Source organism: Grammomys surdaster, unplaced genomic scaffold (genome assembly GCF_004785775.1).
Source record: "Grammomys surdaster isolate TR1022 unplaced genomic scaffold, NIH_TR_1.0 125951, whole genome shotgun sequence".
Taxonomy (NCBI): domain Eukaryota; kingdom Metazoa; phylum Chordata; class Mammalia; order Rodentia; family Muridae; genus Grammomys; species Grammomys surdaster.
In genome coordinates this window covers 5,010,228-5,030,217 of record NW_021620772.1, presented here as the reverse complement: position 1 = coordinate 5,030,217, position 19,990 = coordinate 5,010,228, and the positions used below count along the sequence as shown (strand labels likewise).

Sequence of the window (19,990 nt, the reverse complement as noted above, 5' to 3'; positions counted from 1 at the left end):
ATAAAATTACTCATATATTTAAGTTGAATGAAAGTAATTAAGAATTCAAAGTTATATTACAACTGATCCCCCCTAAGTATCTATGCCCCAAATGCAAGGGTACCCATATTTGTGATAATAATAATCTTAAATCACACTTTGAATCCCACATATAAACAGACTTTAATACCTTGTTCTCACCAATGGACAGGTCATTGAGACTGAAACTAAACAGAAAAATACTTAAACTACCATATGTTAAGAATCAAATGGACCTAACAGATATCTGGAGAACATTACACCCAAACATGAAATAATATCCCTTCTTCTCAGCACCTCACTGAATCTTCACCAAAATTGATCATATAGTTGGTCATAAGTCTCAACAGATACAAGAAAATTGAAGTAACCCCCTGTATCTTATTAGATTACCATGGAGTAAAGCTGAATTTCAATGATAACAGAAACAACAGAAAGCCTACAAACGCATGGAAACTGAACAACTCTCTATTAAATGACCACTGGGTCAAGGAAGAAATAAAGGAAGAAACTACAGTCTTTCTAGAATTCAATGAAAATGAAGGTACAACATACTCAAATTTATGGGACACAATGAAAGCAGTGATAAAAGAAATTAGTGAGATCTCATACTGGCTTCTTGATATTGACAATTTCCTTGATAGATACCACTTACTAAAGTTAAATCAAGGTCAGGTAAACAATTTCAATAGGCCTCTATCCCCCAAGGAAGTAGAAGCAATTACTAAAAGTCTTCTAAACAAACAAACAAACAAACAAAGCCCAGGACCAGATGGTTTTAGTGCAGAACTCTGTCCAGACTTTCAAAGAATAGCTAATGAAAATATTCCTCAAACTATTCCACAAAATAGAAACAGAAGGACTGAGGCCATAGTCACCCTGATAGCTAAACAATACAAAGACTCAACCAAGAAAGAGAATTTCAGACCATCCTTCCTTATGAACACTGACGCAAAGATATTCAATAAAATACTTGCAAAACAAAGTTACTTCCAAGAACACATCAAAACACATCATCATCCACCAAGATCAAGTAGGCTTAACACCAGAGATGCAGGAATGGTTCTGCAAACAAAAATCCATCAGGATGTGGAACAATAGGAACACCTCTCCACTGTTGGTGGAAGTGCAAATTGCAAATTTTGGGAATCAACTTGGTGCTTTCTCAGAAAATTGGGAATAGTTCTACCTCAAGACCCAGCTGTACCACTCCTGGGCATATTACCCCAAAGATGCTCCATCATGCCACAAGGACTAGGTTCATAGCAGCTTTATTCATTATAGTCAGAAACTAGAAACAAGCTAGATGTCCCTCTACTGAAGAATGGATTAAAAAAATGTGGTACATCTATGTTTCAGGTAATATTTTAAAAATGGTGCCCTGTCCAGCTTGTTCCCAGACAGCCACCATTTTCCCGTGGCTCTGGCTCTGGACCGTGGCTCAGGCTATCTAAAAACACCCGCCCTGGCACCAACGAGATGCCAGCATGGGGTTGGCTCTGCCAATCCCTGACGCTGTCTCCATAAAGCTCAGTTGAACCCCAGACAATACCCGCCATGCTCATGGTTCCAGTTAGAAATGAGACTCTTAAGGCTTAATAATTAACCAAAGGATTTATACATTTGGAAATACTCAATTAACAAGATGCCCACACAATAGAGTTGTTGCCCAATACCTAACCTTTAGATATAAATTGTTACCCAGGACTGCACTTGACCAATTCATCCTCCTCCATCGTTCCAGTCTCCATCATTCCTTCTCCTTCCCACTCTTCACTCCTCCTACATTAGATACTCCCCAATTATCCTAGCTTTATTGCAAATGTAACAGAAAAATATCCTGCTACACATCTACATAGTAGAACTACTATTCAGTTATTAAAAACAAGGACATCATGAAATTTGAAGTCAAATGGATGGAACTAGAAAATATCATCCTGAGTGAGGGAATCCAGATCCAGAAAGATAAATATGGTATGTACTCATAAGTGGAAAGTAGCCATAAAGTACAGAATAACCATGCTATAATCCACAGACCCAAAGAAATTAAGTAGTAAGGAGGACCCAAGTGATGATGCTTGAACTCACCTAGAAAGGGGAAAAATAGTCATTAGAGGTAGATTGAGAGAGGGAACTGGGTGGGAGAGGGGGTAAAGAGGAAAACAGGGATGGGAATCAGGTTTAGGGAAATGGCAAGAGAAAGATGGCTTTGACTGAAAATGAAAATTGGTGGAGGCATCTTCAGGACTAGCTAGAAAGCTAGGAGAACGCAAACTCCCAGGAATCTATGAGGGTGACCCTAACAGTGGAGGATATGGAACCTGAAATGGCCATCTACTGTAAGCAGAATATACTTCCTTTGGTTGGACTTGAACACCATCCCAGCTATATAACCTTAGACCCACATTTTTTCCTGCCTACAAAATATGTAGATGTAAAGATGGAGCAAAAATTGAGGGACTGGTCAAGCAATGATTGGTCCAACTTGAAAACCACAGTATGTGAGAAAGCCCACCCCGACACTCTTAATGATATTCTGCTCTACTTGCAGACAGGCACCTAGCATAACTGTCATCTGAGAAACTATACCCAACAACTGATAGAAACAGAACCACACAGCCAAACATTAGGCAGATCTTAGGGCATCCTATGGAAGAGGGGAGGAAGGAATAAAGGAGCCAGAGATGTCAAGGATACCCCAAGACAATATACAGAATTAACTAACTTGGGCCCATAGGGGCCCACAGAAACTGACCCTCCAACAATAGAGCATGCATGGGATGGACCTCGGCCCTTGGCACTTCCTGTGGGACTCCTAAAGGAGCAGCAGGGGCTGTCTCCAAGTCTATTGCCTGCCTTTATATCCCTTTCCCTAGCCACAGTAGCAGAGGATGGGTCTAGTTCTACTGCAAGGTGGTATGCCAAGGAGAGGTGATATCCATGGATGCCTCCCCTTTCTGAGGAGAAAGAGAGATGAGAGAAAATGGGGAGGGAAGAGAGAGAACTGAAAAAGAGAGGAGAGGGGAAGCTTTGATCAGGATATAAAGGAAAGAGATTAATAAGAGTGGGGAGAGAAATGAGATTCTGAGAGTAAGACTGACAGAGAATAATACATACATTAAGTATATCATAAAGCCTAAAATACCATAAGGTTGAAAGCTGACAAGAGAGGAAGTAAATAGTGGATAGAAGCAAAGAGACTGACCCACAAAAAAAAAAAAAAACCAAACGAACAAACAAACAAACAAAAAACATTAAAAAAAGGACAATTTTGGTTTGATCAAAACTGAATAGTGGTGATAATTTTTGTAAAACTCAAGGTTTCACGAGATTGGACAGATGGCTCAGCAGTGAAGAGTACTTGCTGCTCTTCCAGAGCAGCTGGTTACAGTTTCCTGCTCCATCTGGAGGTACTCAACTATCTGTAACTCCTGACATTCTGTTCTGGCCTCTATATACATGTCGTAAACAGTCCTATGAAGTCAAAATACACATACACATTAAATAAATAAATACATTTTAGAAAGTGAAGCATCTTTGGCTAGCTCCTGGTTCTTAGATACCTTGCCTAAATTTCTTTGGTTTGATTTAACTATACTTAAGGAAGCAGTCTTGTATTAAGTTTAAATTGTGTCCACCAAAAATTAAAATCAAAGCATTAATTGCAAATGAGACTAACTTTGGAATTAGGCTCCATGCAGGGACAGAGACCTTCTTAAAGGGAAAGAAGGCAGTCATTTGTGACTTAAGTGGAAGGCATTTACAGAGGCCCTCTCCCACTGACAACTTGATTATGGACTCGATAGCCTCCATAACTATGAGAAACACATACGTTATTGAAGTCACTTAGAGTTGATAAGTTAAAATGCAAAGTTATACTTTCTAAAAAAATGTATTAATAAAAATATATTTTAAAAAATTACATTAATATGTATTATATATTTTAAATATATTAATTTATTTTTATTTATATATGGATAGAGTATATTCTTTAACTTTGAAATGTACTTTACTATCATGAAAATTAGATATTTCCTTTTAATTCAGTCCTTTATGATAGGAACGTAAATGAAATTTTTAATTAATGTTCTATACACTAAGTTTTCACATTTCATAATGCATTTTATCAATTGTTATCGTGAATTCCTATAATTAAATCACATCTGGATTGCATTTTATACACTAAAGTGATGAACTGCCAAATTATATGGAGTCCTATTAGTAACTTCATAGCCACTTAATTTGTAGTTACCAGTTTAAAGTATGACCATGTCTCAGGAAGTTCTGCTTTGGTATTTTTTTAATAGAAGTAGAAAATATGTGTCTTTGCCTTATGTCTCTGCTAGCATTTACTTTTGTTCATATCTCAATGCTAAATTATGAGGTCCCAGTAAACAGGGTAGCCCATTATTTCTCTCATTTCCCCCTGCCTAGCAAATTACCCATATGTAGCATATAACACAAGCTACATCTTCCTGATGTATGTATGTAATGATACAGAAATATACAGTGAATGCTATCATACCTAGGAATCATACTAAGGACAGGGACCTGCAGCTATGGCTGGCAATGCATAAGGAATGATTTTCTGGGTTAGATGAGCTTAACTTTGTGACAGAACTGAACCTTTCTACAGTTTTATGTAATACACAGAGTATAATGTGCTTCTTGGCCATTCGAGATTCCTCTGTTACAAATTCTCTGTTTGGCTCTGTACCCTACTTTTAATAGGGTTATTTGTTTTTTTTGTGTGTGTGTCTAACTTCTTAAGTCCTTTAAATATTTTGAATATTAGCCCTTACCGGATGTAGGGTTAGTGAAGATCTTTTCCCAATCTGTGGGTGTTTTTGTTTTATTGATTATGTCCTTTGCCTTATAGAAGTTTTCACGAGGTCTGATGTGTCAACTGTTGATCTTGGAGCCTGAGCCAGTGGAGTTCTGTTAAGGAAATGTGTTTGAGGCTCTATCCCACTTTCTCTTCTATTAGATTCACTGTATATTGTTTTATGTTGAGGTCCTTGATCCACTTAGACTTCAACTTTGTACAAAGTGTAAATATGGATCAATTTGCATTCTTCTATATGTACCCTCTCAGTTAGACCAGCACCATTTGTTGAATATGCTGGATTTGGCTTCTTTGTAAAAGATCAAATGTTCATAGGTGTGTGGGTTTATTTCTGGGTCTTCAATTCTATTCCATTGATCGACCTATCTGTCTCTGTACTAATACCATGACGTTTTTATCACTAGTGCTGCACAGTACATCTTTAGGTCAGGGATGGTGATTCCCCCAGAAGTTTTTTTTATTTTTGAGAATTGTTTTCACTATCCTAGATTTTTTGTTTTACCATATGAAGTCGAGAATTGTTCTTTCCACATCTGTGAAGAATTGTCTTGGAATTTTGATGGGGATTGTATGGAATCTGTAAATTGCTTTTGGTAAGATGACATTTTTACTATATTAACCCTACTGATCCATGAGCATGGGGAATCTTTCCACATTCTGAGGTCTTCTTTATTTTCTTTCTTTAGGGCCTTGAAGTTCTTGTCAAATATTTTCCTTTGCTTGGTTAGAATTACACCAAGATATTGTAAAGGATATTGTTTCACTAATTTCTCTCTCAACCCATTTATCACTTGTAAAAAGGAAGACTACTGATTTGTTTGAGTTAATTTTATATCCAGCCACTTTGCTAAATTCTGGGGAGGGTCGAGAAAGAGGAATATTCCTCCATTGCTCCATTGAGATTGAAAACTGATACAACTAATCTGGAAATAAATCTGGCAGCTCCTCAGAAAAATGGAAATAGTTTTACCTAAAGACCCAGCTATACCACTCCTGTGAATATACTCAAAAGATGCTCTACCATACCATAAGGATACATGCTCCACTATGTTCATAGCAGCCATATCTATAATAGCCAGAAGCTGGAAACCACCCAGATGTCCCTCAAACTAAGAACAGATACAGAAAATGTGGTTCATTTACACAATGCAATACTATTCAGCCATTAAAAAATGAGGACATCACGAATTTTGCAGGAAAATGGATGGAACTAGAAAATATCATCCTGAGAAAGGAAACCCGGATCCTAAAGGACATGCATGGTATGTACTCAGTGATAAGTGGATATTAGTCAAAAAGTACAGAAAACTCATGATACAACTCACAGACAGTATGAAATTTAACACAAAGGAAGGCCCAAGTGTGAACACTTCAATCTGACTTAGAAGGGGGAACAAAATAATCAGTGGATGCAGAGGGAGGGAGGGAATTGGGTGGGAAAGAAGAGATGGAGGGGAAAGGGAAGCAGGATCAGGTATGAGGGGGAAACAGGAAAGAAGCCCAGAGGGCCAGAAGAATGAATGGAAATATACAGCAGCAGGAGAAGGGGGTGCGAGAAGAACATCTAGAAAGTCTCAGAGACCTGAGATGTGAGAGGATCCCAGGACTCAATGGGGATGACCCGAGCCAAAATACCCAACAGTGAGGAGATAGAACCTGAAGAGATTACCTCCAATGGATGGACATGGCCCCCGGTTGAGGGATGGAGCTACTCACTCATCTTCAAAATTTTTGACCCAGAATTGTTTCTGCCTAATGTAAATACAGGGACAAAATGGAGCAGAGACTGAAGGAAAGGCTATCCAGTGACTGGCCCCATTTGGGATCCATCTCATGAGCAGGCACCAAATCCTAACACTATTACTGATGCCATGTTGGGAACACAGACAGAAGCCTAGCATGGCTGGCCTCTAAGAGGCTCTACTAGCAGCTGATTGAGACGGATGCAGACACTCACAAGCAACCATTGCGTTGAGGTTGGAAACCCCTATGAAAGCATTAGGGGAAAGACTGAAGGAGCTGAAGAGGATTGCAACTCTATAGGAAGAACAACAGTATCAACTAACCTGAACCCCTCACAGCCCCCAGAGACTAAGTCACCAACCAAAGAGCATTCATGGGCTGGTCCTTGGCCCCTGCATATATGTAGTAGAGCACTGCCTTGTCGGGCCTCTGTGGGAGAGGATGCAACTAATCAAGGATGAAACTTGACACCATGGAAGGGGAATGATGGCCGGAGTGATGGAGGTTGGGATTGGTATTGGGGGGTGGGAGTAGGGGAGCGCCCTCTCAGAAGCAAAGGAGAGGGGGGATGGGAGGGGTGAAGAACATAGGGAGGGGTGACCAGGAAAGGGAGGCAACATTTGAAATATAAATAAACAAAATAATTAAATAAAAAAGGAAAGAAAAAATTAGGGAAAAAAAAACCCCACCTGAATAATGCCAAAGGGAACACAAAAATAAAGCTGATAAGAAATGTTGAGGACCATCCAGGATCAGATAACAGGATTCAACAGAGAAACAGAAACACTGAAGGGGACTCAAGCTGAAAAGAAGATGGAATTGAAATATGAAAAACTCAACTAGAATACACAAGGCATTAAGATAAAGTAGAGGATCTAAAGAAAATGAGCAAGAGATATATTGTTTTAAAAAAGATCCACAGGAAAGGAACATAGAGTAAATATGAAATAATATGAAAAATTTTTGAATTATATGCAGAGCTTACTGGGGAGATGACTCTCCAGTTAATCCCATGGGCCACATGTTCAACAAGATCATAGAAAAAAAAAACTTCGCCAAAGTAAGGAATGATGAATCCATGCAGATGCAAGAAGAAAGTAATATTTAAGACTTAAGAGAGAATTGAGTACATAAGGACTGTGAAAAGAATTATGAAAATAAATAATTAGTAAGATAGAAAGTACCATTGAGAACACAAACACTACCAAAACCCATCAGAGTAACACACACATTTAGACACACACTTCAATAGAAACTTTAAATATCAATGGCCCAAATTCTCTGATCAAAAGACACTGACTGAATAAATGATCCGGAAACAAAATCCCATCTATTTTTGCATCGAGATGTGCACCACATTAGAGTTAATGGAGAGACAAAAGTATCCATGGGGCTAGGAAACAGGCAGGTGACAAAATAAGCATTAATAACAGTGATTGATGGTGATAATGGTAATAATAAAAAATCAGAAAAGATGACAAGGTACATTATTCTAATCAAGTGAACAGTTAACCAAGAGGATATTAATATCCTAAATATATATGTGCCAAACTCTGGGGTGGCCAATTTCATAAAATAATCTGTAATTGGACTTAAAGACACAGATAAACATAAATCCATTAATAGTAGGCGATTTCAATACTACACTTTGTCCATTTTGCTGGTAATCTGAAACAAAAACAAAACAGAGGAACCACAGAATTTTTATTCTATATCAAATGGACTTAACAAATATTTAGACTATTCCATCCCAAAACCAAAGAATACACCTTCTACTCAGCAGCCTATGAAAGCTTTCTAAAATTAGAGCAAATCCTGGGATATAAAACAAATCTTTATGAATTCAAAAGCCTGAAGTCATCATTTGTATCTTATCTGGCCACAATGCAATAAAACTTAAAATTGACAGCAAACAGATTTGTAATAAATATACCAAATCACAGAGATTAAACAACTCATTACCGAATGATAAATGGATCAAAGAAGTGAAGTGGAAACTTAAAGATTCTTTGGAAAGTCAGTTGTGTTGGATGGTGTTTTGCTGGGGCAAACAGGTGAAGGATTTTTTCCTGAAGTGGACACAGATAAAAGACTAAGTCAGACTCATCAAGGAACATTTCACTGAAGCAGACACAGGAGAGAGGATGTGGTGCTAAAGCAAACACACGAAAGGACAGGTGATGAAGGATTCTATACTAACAACAGGCATGTCCACCTTATATTGTGTAGCTGAGCTTTATTTGTCAGGACCTTGCTGACTTGGGCTGATTGGATTCATATGCTGAGTGCTGAGGCAAGAACCATGCTGAGACAAGGCACATGGAGGACACGTGATGGTTGGAGGGTATAAATAGGACTTGACAGAAAGAGCTTGGCTTGCTGGTATAGCCAGCTGTGCAAAGCCTGTGTCTCACATCTTCACTGATCTTTGCTTCCCTGAGAAAGGCACAGTCTAGAACTTCTTTTGGTGTTCTTGCAAGTCCCTCCTAGTGACTTGAACGGAGGCTGAGGCTTGGCTGTCTCTGCTAGGTCCTGTCACCACTGTTGCTAATCCAACTCTGCAGAGCTGCTGGTATATCCATGAGGTGTTTGCAAGTAGATCAAGCTGTAGCTGTCACTTGTGAACTGAATGGCCAATTTCCAGACTTCACAGACAGGAGTCATTCCAAAGGAACTTTCTAAACAGGTCCACTTCCCTCCCTGCTCATTCTTTCTTTTCCACTACCTCTGGTGGTGGCATGCTACAAGGAAGGTTAAAGCATTTAAAAACCATCAGTAAAAATAATTACAAAGAAGAAATCAAAAAAGATATAAAAATTTTCCTGGAACTCTATAAAGTTGGAAACACAATACAACAAAACCTCTCGGACATATTGAAAACAATCCTATGAAGAAAATATATTGCTCAAAGTTCCTCATTAACAATTCAGAAAGAACCCAAAATAAGTAGCTTAAAACAATGCAACTCAACACTTTGGAAGAACAAGTCCAAGTCCAAACCCAATAGATGGTAAGAAATATAAGTTAGAGCTTTCAATGAAAAAGAAAACATTATAAAGAATCAACAAATCTAAGAGCTGGCTCTTTGAGAAGATTAGCAAGATCAAAAATCTTACCCCCACTAACTAACTGAAAGAAAGAGAAGGCCGAACAGGATCAGAAATGAATATGGAAGCACCAAAAAATAATCATAACATTATGAAGAAATATTTTTAAAACCTATATTCCACATAAAAGAAATGGATGAACTTATAGATTTATCCAAAAATAAAAATAAAACAGGAAAGAATCAGAAATCTAAACAAACCCATACAATTGAGAAGAATGAAAAACTGGTTGTTGGAATATGAATGCACTCCATAGGTTCATGTATTTGAATTCTTGGTCCCCAGTTGGTGGACTTGTCTGGGAAGGATGAAGATGTGTGGCTTTGTTGGAGGAGATGTGGCCTTCTTGGAGGAGGGATGAGCTTGGGGATGAGCTTTGAAGTTTCAAGAGCCTATACCCTTCCAGTTGGCTCTCACTTTCTGTTTTGTGGTCCTTGTTTCAAAAATCAAGCTCTCAGATAACTTCCAATGCCTGCCTGCCTACCTGCTGTCATATTCTGCACCATGACACTCATGAAATTACCCTCTGAAACTCTAAGCAGGTCCCCAGTTACATCATTTCTTTCATAAATTGCCTTAGCAATGGTATCACGTGCTAACTTGTTTTATGTCAATTTGACACAGGCAACCTAAATAGAGAAAATGCCCCCATAAGGGTGGCCTGTAAGGCATTTTCCTAGTGATTGATGCTTTGGATCATGGTGTTTTGTCACAGCTATAGAAATCCTACCAAGTGAGGTTCCTTCAGGGCAACAGAAAAGTAACTAAGACAAATAGTAATAAAAGGCCTTGTAGTTAAAACACGTCCAACACCCAGTGGATTCACAGCAAAATTCTACACGGCATAGATCTACAACCAATACTTAAGCATTCGAAAGAATAAAAACAGAAGAAACACTCCAAACTCCTTCTATGAAGCCAGGGGTCAGTGGAGGGAACTTCCACTTGAGGACCTAACTGAAAACTGCCAGAGAGCCTCAGGTGACAGCAGACACTGCCAGCCAATCAGGAATACACACTTGCTTGGGACCAATGGGACATGGGTGAAGGGTATAAAGGGCATTTGCTCCCTGAGGATTAATAGACAAGCTTGCTGCAGAGGGTGTTTTCACCTGCTCCCTGAGTCTGAGCCTTTGATTCCTCATCACCTCATCCCCATAGCCCAAGTGTGTGAGCATGGTTGGGTGGCAGGCAGTCCAGCGTGTAATGCAGCACAAGTCAACAAATGTAATAAGCCACATAAATAGACTTAAAGACAGAAATAATTCACTAAGATCATCTTAATAGATGCAGAAAAAGCATTTTTAAAATGTATTGTTTTCATGAGAAAAGTCCTAGAAAGCTAGAAGAAACATATTTCAACATAATAAAAGCTGTATGAGAAACTCATAGTCGACAAAATTCTAAGTGGAGAAAATCTTGTAAGAATTACACTCCAATCAGGAGCAAGACAAGGGATACCCAGGATCCCTGCTCCTTTTCAGCAATGTGCTTTGAAATACCAACTGGAGAAGTAAGTCAACAGAAGGAAATCAAAGAGCTACAAATAGGGAAAAGAAGTCAAACTACCCCTGTTTGCAGATGGCATACTATACGTTAGAGATCCAATTGCTTTTTTAGTCCAAAGTTCTAAATTCTTCCACGTTCATCCAAAACCAACAAGGTCAGGTTCTTCACAGCAACAGGCCACGTTCTAATACTGTATTATGAGGGCACATTACACTGGAATTGGAATTGGCACTTGGTTTTTCATCTCACAGCCCATCTCCAGTGACACACACCTTCCAGCAAGGCCACCTCTCTCAAACTTCATCAGTGCCACCAAGTGAGGACCAAGTGTTCAAATGCCCAACACTGTGAGGGACATTTCTCATTCTAATCTCCACAATACATACATCAAAATTATTTGACAAGGATTTTTAAAGCAGTCATAACTAAAATTCTCCAAGAAATGATGGCAAACAATTCTATAGTAAATGAAGTAGGAACTCTCAGTTAATAAACAGGTAACATAAAGAATACTCAAACAGAGGTTTTTAAACTAAAATTGCAATTTAAAAAGTTACTGCATGTATATAATATTAGCTTGAAGACACAACAGTAGAAACTCTCAAACTGCATATATATGAAACAATGAAAATCATGTAAGCAGAGTCTCAGGATCTGTGGAACACTAGACTGACTATCCAATGTCCATGTCACTAGAATCCTAATGGTGGAATAAAGGGAGCATACTGTTTAAGAAAATATTTATAGAAATAATGACCTAAACCTTTGAAGTTTGGAGCATGTTCCCCAGTGTTTCAAAAAATTGAGAGAATTCAAAATAAGCTACATCCTAAGAAATCCATGCCAAGACATCTTAAAATCAAACTTCTGAAAAATAAAGCAAAATAAGGAATTATTGAAAGCAGGAAAACACGAAGCGTTATCCTCAGGAGAAAAATTATCCAAACAGTGCCTTTCTCATCATAAACAGTGGAGACAAGGAGGAAATGGCACATTTTTACAAGAGCTTAAGAAGTGCTCAATCCAAAGATAATCTCAAAGACAGTGCAGATTAAAAATAGAAAATTGTAAAAACAAGATTCAAAGGTAAAACAAGAAGAAAATGAATCCTGTGGCAAGCTTATCTCTAACATACAATGATAATGACACAATGACAACATAAAAATATAACTTACTTCTAGACACTTAGCAATGTATAATTAGACACCAAAGTAAAGATTGTATCAGCATTGATAATGGCCCCCAAGTTTGAATTCTTTGCTCTATATCTGACAAGAATTTTATTTTTCCTTCTCATGACCGAGTCTCACTCCAGAGCCCAGGCTGGCCTGGGACTCATCATCTCCCTAGCAACAGCTTCCCAAATGGGATTGTAAGTGTGCACCAGCAGAGCAGCTAACAAATATCTGTGACATACAGAACAGGAAAAATGCCATATATCAATGCTAATAAAATGAAAAAATCAAAGTAATGTAGACATGTTCTTTCTTTTAAATGTAGGATCGATGCAGGTAATGTTTTTGCTTTTCCAAATAGTTCTGAGCTGCAGCACAATTCCAATCAGAGTTCCTGACTGATTCTCTTACTACCGGATTTCTGTTTTCAAAGGCTTTTTTTTCATACTTAGAACTATGGCAAGGCAAAGGAATTCTGAAGAATCAAGTTATCTCCTACCCCTGAGTTTAACACCTTTTGGAAAGCAGCAATCATTTTGACTGTATGGTGTTTGTGAAATTCAGGTACTGAAATGAATGGAATAAAAAGAGTACAGAGAAATAAAATGAACTGATAACTAACAGTTCAAAGGCAATTTCTTGGTACTATTGGACATATATGTGCCACAAAACAAACTTAGATCTATAATATTTAACTTATACAAAGAGTAGCTGTAAATGGAAAGTAGAATCAAATAGAAAAGAAGAATTTATAAAAATTTTAAAATTTGGGATAAAATGCTTATAGCTTTAGGTCAGAGAAATAATGCCTAGATATAATACCAAAACCATGGTACATAAAAATAAAAAGATTCAGATTTTATTAAAATTTGCCATTTCCAATGACCTAGGAAAAGGAGATGGCAATCTACAGAATAAAAAAAAAATTTAAATCACAAGTGATTAAGGATTTGTGTATCATATATGTAACAAAAGCTTCTAAATCTCATCAATAAGAATTATTTGAATTTGCTCAGTAACAGTCTTAGTTAGGGTTATTGTTGAGATGAAATACCATGACCAAAAACAACTTGGGGGAAGAAGGGCTCATGCTTCCATGTCATTGTTCAATATTAAAGGAAGCCCGGACTGGAACTCACATCAAACAGGGCAGGAACCTAGAGTCAGGAGCTGATCCACAGGTCAAGGGAGATGATGCTTACTGGCTTGCTCAGCCTGCTTTCTTATAGAACCCAGAACCACCAAATCCAGGGATGGCTCCACCCACAATGAGTTGGGCTCTCCCCCATCAATCACTATTAAGAAAATTCTCCACAGGCTTGCCTATGGTGAGATCTTATGGAGGCATTTTTTCAACTGAGGCTCACTCATTTCTGATGATTCTTGCTTATGTCAAGTTGACATAAAATAGGAAGTACAGTAACAAACTAGATTTATAAAATAGGCAACAGACTTGATTAGCCATTCATCAGAGATAAGAACACAGAAAATAAGAATATAAAATAATACATTAGGGGTCTGAAGCTGAGAAGATGACTTAGAGGGTAAAAGCATACACCCAAGCAAGCCTGACAACCTGGGTTCAGACGATGGGAAGCCTGGTAAAAGCTGGAAGCCTGGGCACGTGTCTGTGATCCCAGTAGTCTTATCATATAATGGCGTGTATATTCACAAAAAAAAGACATAAGCTTCAACACTTTTCAGAGCTGATATTTTGATTTATAATAGTCACTACTGAGAATATTGCTCAGCACAACATGCCAGAAATATGTTTTGGAACATCTAGGTAATTAAATTCTGTCCTAATCTCAAGCCAAATTCTATTTAATGACTTTTTTTTAACGAAGCAAGTCAACAACTCCAAAGAGCAGTTTTTAAAACTACTCGAGAAAGAAAAAATCTAAAACAAATGCCAAATATTAAAATGTTAAAAGTGTTTGTTTTCCACAATAAAGAGCCTAAAACTCTGGATGTACATTAAGTCACTGCAATGTTTAACATACAATAGCTTAATTTTGTTAGTTTCCTTTGTTTGACATAAGGATTCTGTATGTACTCCAGGCTGGCCTGGAAATGAGTAGACCAGGCTGGCCTCCAGTTTGCTGCAAACTTCCTGCCTCTGCCTCCCAAGTGCTGAGATGATACCCTGATCCATCATGCATGTGTCTTCACCATGCTTTGTGAAAAAATAACTCATTATTTTTTGTTAAGTTAAATCTTACTTGAAAAATAACCATACCATAAATAGCTATTTACATTCACAAATTTAAACAGAGTTCTAAGGAAGTTTGTGATGGTTTAACAAGGACTCATCACTTCCTTCAAAGAGCTGTTCATGGTATAACTCTGCAGAGTAAATAGATTAGGCTTCTGAGAGTTCCCCAACGTTCTTTAGATGGATTCTTTACATTTTCTCTTATTTCATTAATGAGTAAAATATCCCCTAAATATATCTTTTTTTCAACAAAATATTTTTATTGTTTATTTGAAAGTTTCACATCATGTACCCCAATCACATTTCCCAGTCCACCCAGGTGTGCCCCCAACCCTTGTGACTTCTCCCCAACCAACTAACAAAACAACCAACCAAACAAACAAACAAAACCAAAAACAAAATTAAAAAACATCCGATTTGTGTTGCCCATGTACTCACTGGAGCATGGACAAACTCCTGGTGGCCTGAGTCCTACCCCACCCACATCAGATGCCATTAATAATGGAGAGCTATACTTCAGCATCCTTATGACAGTAAGAGTTTTCTTCCAGTCTAGCCTATTACTTTTTTTTCTGGAGGAGGGGGTACAGTTGTCACAGAAGCCTTCTATGTCCCCGTTTCTCAACTGTGATTCTGTAGTCATCAATGCTACCACAAAAGGGGCTTCCTTGCCTTTGACAGTCAAAGGGAACAAGGATAATGGGCTTCCACACGACTTCTGGCAACAGCATGAACCATGAACGTCCACGTGGTCTCAGTATCAGCATGCGCCACGGACCTCAGGATGGTCTCCAGCAGCAGGATCGATGATGGACATCAAAATGGCACTCCACTGCAGCACAAACCTCAAACACCATCAAAGACCTCAGCGGCAGCACAGGACAAAGACATCAACATGGCCTCCTCCAGGGCAACATAGACCACAGACACTAATATGGCCCACAATGGCAGCCCATGAAAATCAACATGGCTTGAGGTGGCAGCCCAGACCAAGAACATCTGCCTGGACTTCAGTGACAACAAAGTTCACAGACCTCAACATGGCCTCAGTGACAGCATAGGCCACTCACACAAACATGAGCCCTGGTTACAGCACAGCCCACAAACATCAACATGGCTCCAGGCAGTGGCACAGACCAAGGACATCCACATGGTCTTCAGTGGTAACATGGACCATAGACATCATTACGGCCCCTGCCTGCAGTAGGACCAAGGACAAGAACCAAATGTATCCCTTATATTCAACATCTATCTACCTGAACTTCTTTAGTAGTTTAGCTCTAACATCTAGTTAGATTAGATCTCTCATTTAATTTAATTCATAAAATATTAAGGCAGTACTGGTACATGCTAAAACATGGATGAGTTTTGGAAATATAATTTAGTAGAATAATGTGACTACAGAAATTATATGGAAAATTGAGAATAGGAAAATCTACAAATAGAGAAAATAGATTAGTATCTAACTGCCTAGGGCTGCAGGAGGAGATGGAAGCGAGGGTTGTATAGGCTAGAGGTAACAAAGGTGTTCTAAAACTAACAGTAATGATAGATACTGTGGAAACCTCTGAGTAAGCTTTGAATTATATGTGATATGGGAGAATCATATGGCTTCTGAATTATACTTCAATAAGGCTATTTAAAATCATCAAGAAGTGTTTGAGCCAAAGAATTTATGTAGCCTGTAAAGCAAGTTTCATGTAAGAGACTTAGTTATTAGCATTTAATCTTCAGCTATAATAGAAAAAACTGTACTTTATGAGGTAAATGAGAATATACATTTAAATCTGACATGGTAATTTCCTCAAAAGTTTATCATTATTTAGAAAAGGATCATGAGTTACACAGATTATAAATAAATAAGCTTTCTGTTTACAGCTAAGAATAATCAATGACATTTAAGTACAATATGCCACATGATGCTAAATTGTACCAAACTAAACAATATCATAAACTGACTTAAAATCTTCACAATTCATATGTCAAAAATTCACTCTAAATGAAAAACCTAGTTAAGTAAAATAAGAGGCTAATTATATTGGTATAATGTTCCTTTGTCTCAAAATAAGACAAGACAAAAAAAATGTTCCTTCTTTGCCAAGCTGAATGTAATAGCTGGCGAATTATAAGATCAAGCAAGCAAACTGTGTGTTTTCTAAAATATGAGTATCCTTCATCAAGTTTTATACTTAGGGCAGCTAAAAGACCTATGTAGAGGATCAGCATTAAACCCAAAGGACAGGTAGTGCACGGCAAGAAAGAGAGCAATTCCCTCGTGTCTTCCGCAGGTCACTTCCAAGGACCATGTTAGCAGATCCACACCAGACCCTTAACAGGCAGTTCTGCTGCTACCAGTAATTAGCTTGGACAGCTCTGGCTCCAAGAGTAGCAGCAAGGCTACACCATAATGAGCTCAGCTGGGATTAGCAGGACAGGGCAGGGAACCAAGAGAGCTCAGGCATTCTGCATTGCGTATATATCTAGGAGATCAAACAAGGATGGCTGGCTAGGTTATCCCCTCTCCACCTCATTCCAAAAATGAAGCAAGGCAGTGTCTAAAACACAGGCTAATGAAGAACGACACCCTCAACAGATGAGAGCCACATTAATTAACACGATCCCTAGATCATATTATACAGTTTCTGTTAGAGCTAGCAAATGTGCAACTTGTTATTGCATGATTTTATTTATTTATTTATATGTATATATGCACATACACACAGACATACATGCATATGGTCTTATTTATAAATCTCAGATAATTTCATTTTCAAGTTTTAAAATCTGCTTCCCTAATAGACTTTGAGTAACAAAAATAAATCTCAGATTACTTATACAATTTTCTCTTGTTAAAAGGAAACTCACTTTTGAACCATCAACTCCTGGTTTTCTCTTTTGAAATATGCCAGTTCATTCCACACAGCATCAGAATCTTCTTGTCGAAGCTGGAGAGGATCTGCTCGCTTCATTTTTCTGGTTTCAGTCCTATTTTTTAAGTAAAAAACTGCATATTCAAAGTGCTATAAAAGTTTATTTATACATTCCTTAAAATTCATAACTATCTATGATTTGAGACCAAATCTCAATTACTAATTTAATTTTACTTCTTTTTAGATTACTTTCCTAATACCTAAGCATGTGAAAGTTAAAATCCTATATCATAATTTCCTAATACTAAATTGCTACCATGAAAAAGCAAACTTTTAAGCAGACATATGATATTAATAAACCTAGGGGTTTATTTCTCTCATTTATTCTAGTAAAATAGTAATAAAACATACACTGTAGGATTGTAGAGTCTACAAAAAGAGAGCACAGCAATTGATTCATCTAGAATTTGCTGACATCTGATCTGCATGTGGTAAAGATGCCCTATCACAGACATATTATTAATGGTGACTGTGCCAAAAAGCAGACTGTGTGCTCTTGTAGCTCCCACTGAAAGCTGGGTGAGCAGAGGTTAACGCTAGGGAAAGCTGCTTCATCACCGCTTTTACTGAGACACAATGAAACATTTCCCATTCATCAAAGGAAGAGGTTAGACATGACAATTATCTACCAGCAAGGCCAAACGCTTGCTTTATAGTTTCATTTTCTGTACGTGAAACAAACTTTACTTGTAGTTTCTAAAAGTGCTGTACTGGCCGATTTAGAAACTACTTCTCTACAGAACAGACCAATGTGTATCATCAACAAGCCCTAAAGGATCCTTCTCAAAGTGGGAGGGAAGTAGATTTGCTACACTCATCCCGTCCTTTGCCCTCTGTTGATACTGTTACCAGGGGAGCAACTTACAACTAACCAAGATCTGAACACCTGTTCAGGGCAATTGAACTGAGACTGCCAATTCATTCAGATTAAGCTGAAGTTTAAAAAACTGATGGATAGTAAAGATCTTCAAATTGCATACTAGGTTGAAATAGTTTTAAGATGGTTAACTATACATGTAGTTTTCATATTCCTACTGTCTTTCCATTAAAATGTAAATATTATAGGGGTTATAAAATTTTAACACCAGTATTTTATTTATTTAAAAGCAGTTCTTCAATAATAATATAGATATTAACTGGGTTTCCTTTGACTTATAGACATTTATTAAGCTTTTCTATTGATAGTAAAGAGATATACTATTCATAATCACCTTCTGCTAGTGACATCTGTGAATGATAAGAAAATCTATAGTTATGGCTAGCACATTTTTCTGTTTTCATTTGTTATGTTCTCTCCTAAAATATTCACAGTAAAGATTTGACTACCAAATAATTTCACTAAAACTAAACAAAAGCCATTAAAACACCTATATAATGCTCTCCATTCCATTTAATATTTAGGGAGATGCCTTTATGAGCTATGTAACTCACATGCCACTGTCTTCTTCCCACTGTTTTAATTGCTCTTTTACTGCTCTGTAGTTGGTGTGTAACATCTGTAGCCTTTCCTTGCATTTTTCATGGGCATCTCTTAGCTCATCATTTTCTTGGCTCTATAGAACACAAAAAGTAAGTACACACTTATGAAATACTATTGATATAATGCTTCTAAAATTACTCATCTAGGGATGAAACTGGAAGGAAGGCCATGTGAAACAGTGAGTGCATTTATAACACTTACTTAAGCCCAAACCATTTTTTCCTCTAGTCAAAGAACAGGCTTGTTTGATCCATTCAATCAATTCACTGAAATATTTTGTGCACTTCAAATAGTTTGTAGACATACAAATATTCATACATTTATTGTAGAAATGTTCATATTTTTCTGTATTAACAACATAAGGATTTGTCCTTGCAAATATAAAAATTATTTTATTAAAATATAAGGACATTAATCACAGTAAGATCAATTCTTAAGGCCACAGAACCATAATTTATACGTAATAAAGCAAAGGCATTTCACAAAGGGAAGAAACCAAGGATGGACTTATGCCATAAACAATATAATTTAATGTTAGGTTCTACCATGAAGACTGGAAGAGGAGAAATAAGCTTAGTAGTTTTGAAGCATAGAAATATGGGAACTACTTATTAGATTTAGCTATATCACAAAGACACAAAGACCAATCTGCTGATCTTCAAATTTATATTCATGTTACTGCACTAACTATGAACTATGCTTCTCAAACTAAAACAAGTGACTTCCTGAGTCTTTGTTCCCCATGAGATACTCAAAAGAGAAAAAAGCTTCCAGGGACTGAGGAGATTGCTCAGTAGTTAGAAGTATTTGCACCCACATGGAAAATCATACCAATAGAATCTAACATCTTTGTCTGGCCTTCATGGGTAAGAGAGAGAGAGAGGGGGAGAGAGAGAAACAGGGAGAGAGGGAGGGAGGGAACTACACAAGCAAGGAACGAGGCTTCTCAAACTAAAACAAGTGACTT

The 19,990-nt window shown here is 37.6% G+C and overlaps 1 protein-coding gene across 2 annotated transcripts in view; it reads right to left on the bottom strand.

Annotated features, from left to right (window-relative positions):
• Cntln (centlein) overlaps window positions 1-19,990 on the bottom strand; it is a 265,324-nt gene that overhangs the window by 109,839 nt on the left and 135,495 nt on the right. For both annotated transcript variants that reach the window (XM_028753632.1, XM_028753633.1), the window contains exons 11-12: window positions 18,975-19,096; window positions 17,479-17,598 (exon numbers count right to left, since the gene is read on the bottom strand). In XM_028753632.1, coding sequence (XP_028609465.1) covers window positions 17,479-17,598; window positions 18,975-19,096 — 242 coding nt within the window. The remainder of the gene's footprint in view (window positions 1-17,478; window positions 17,599-18,974; window positions 19,097-19,990) is intronic.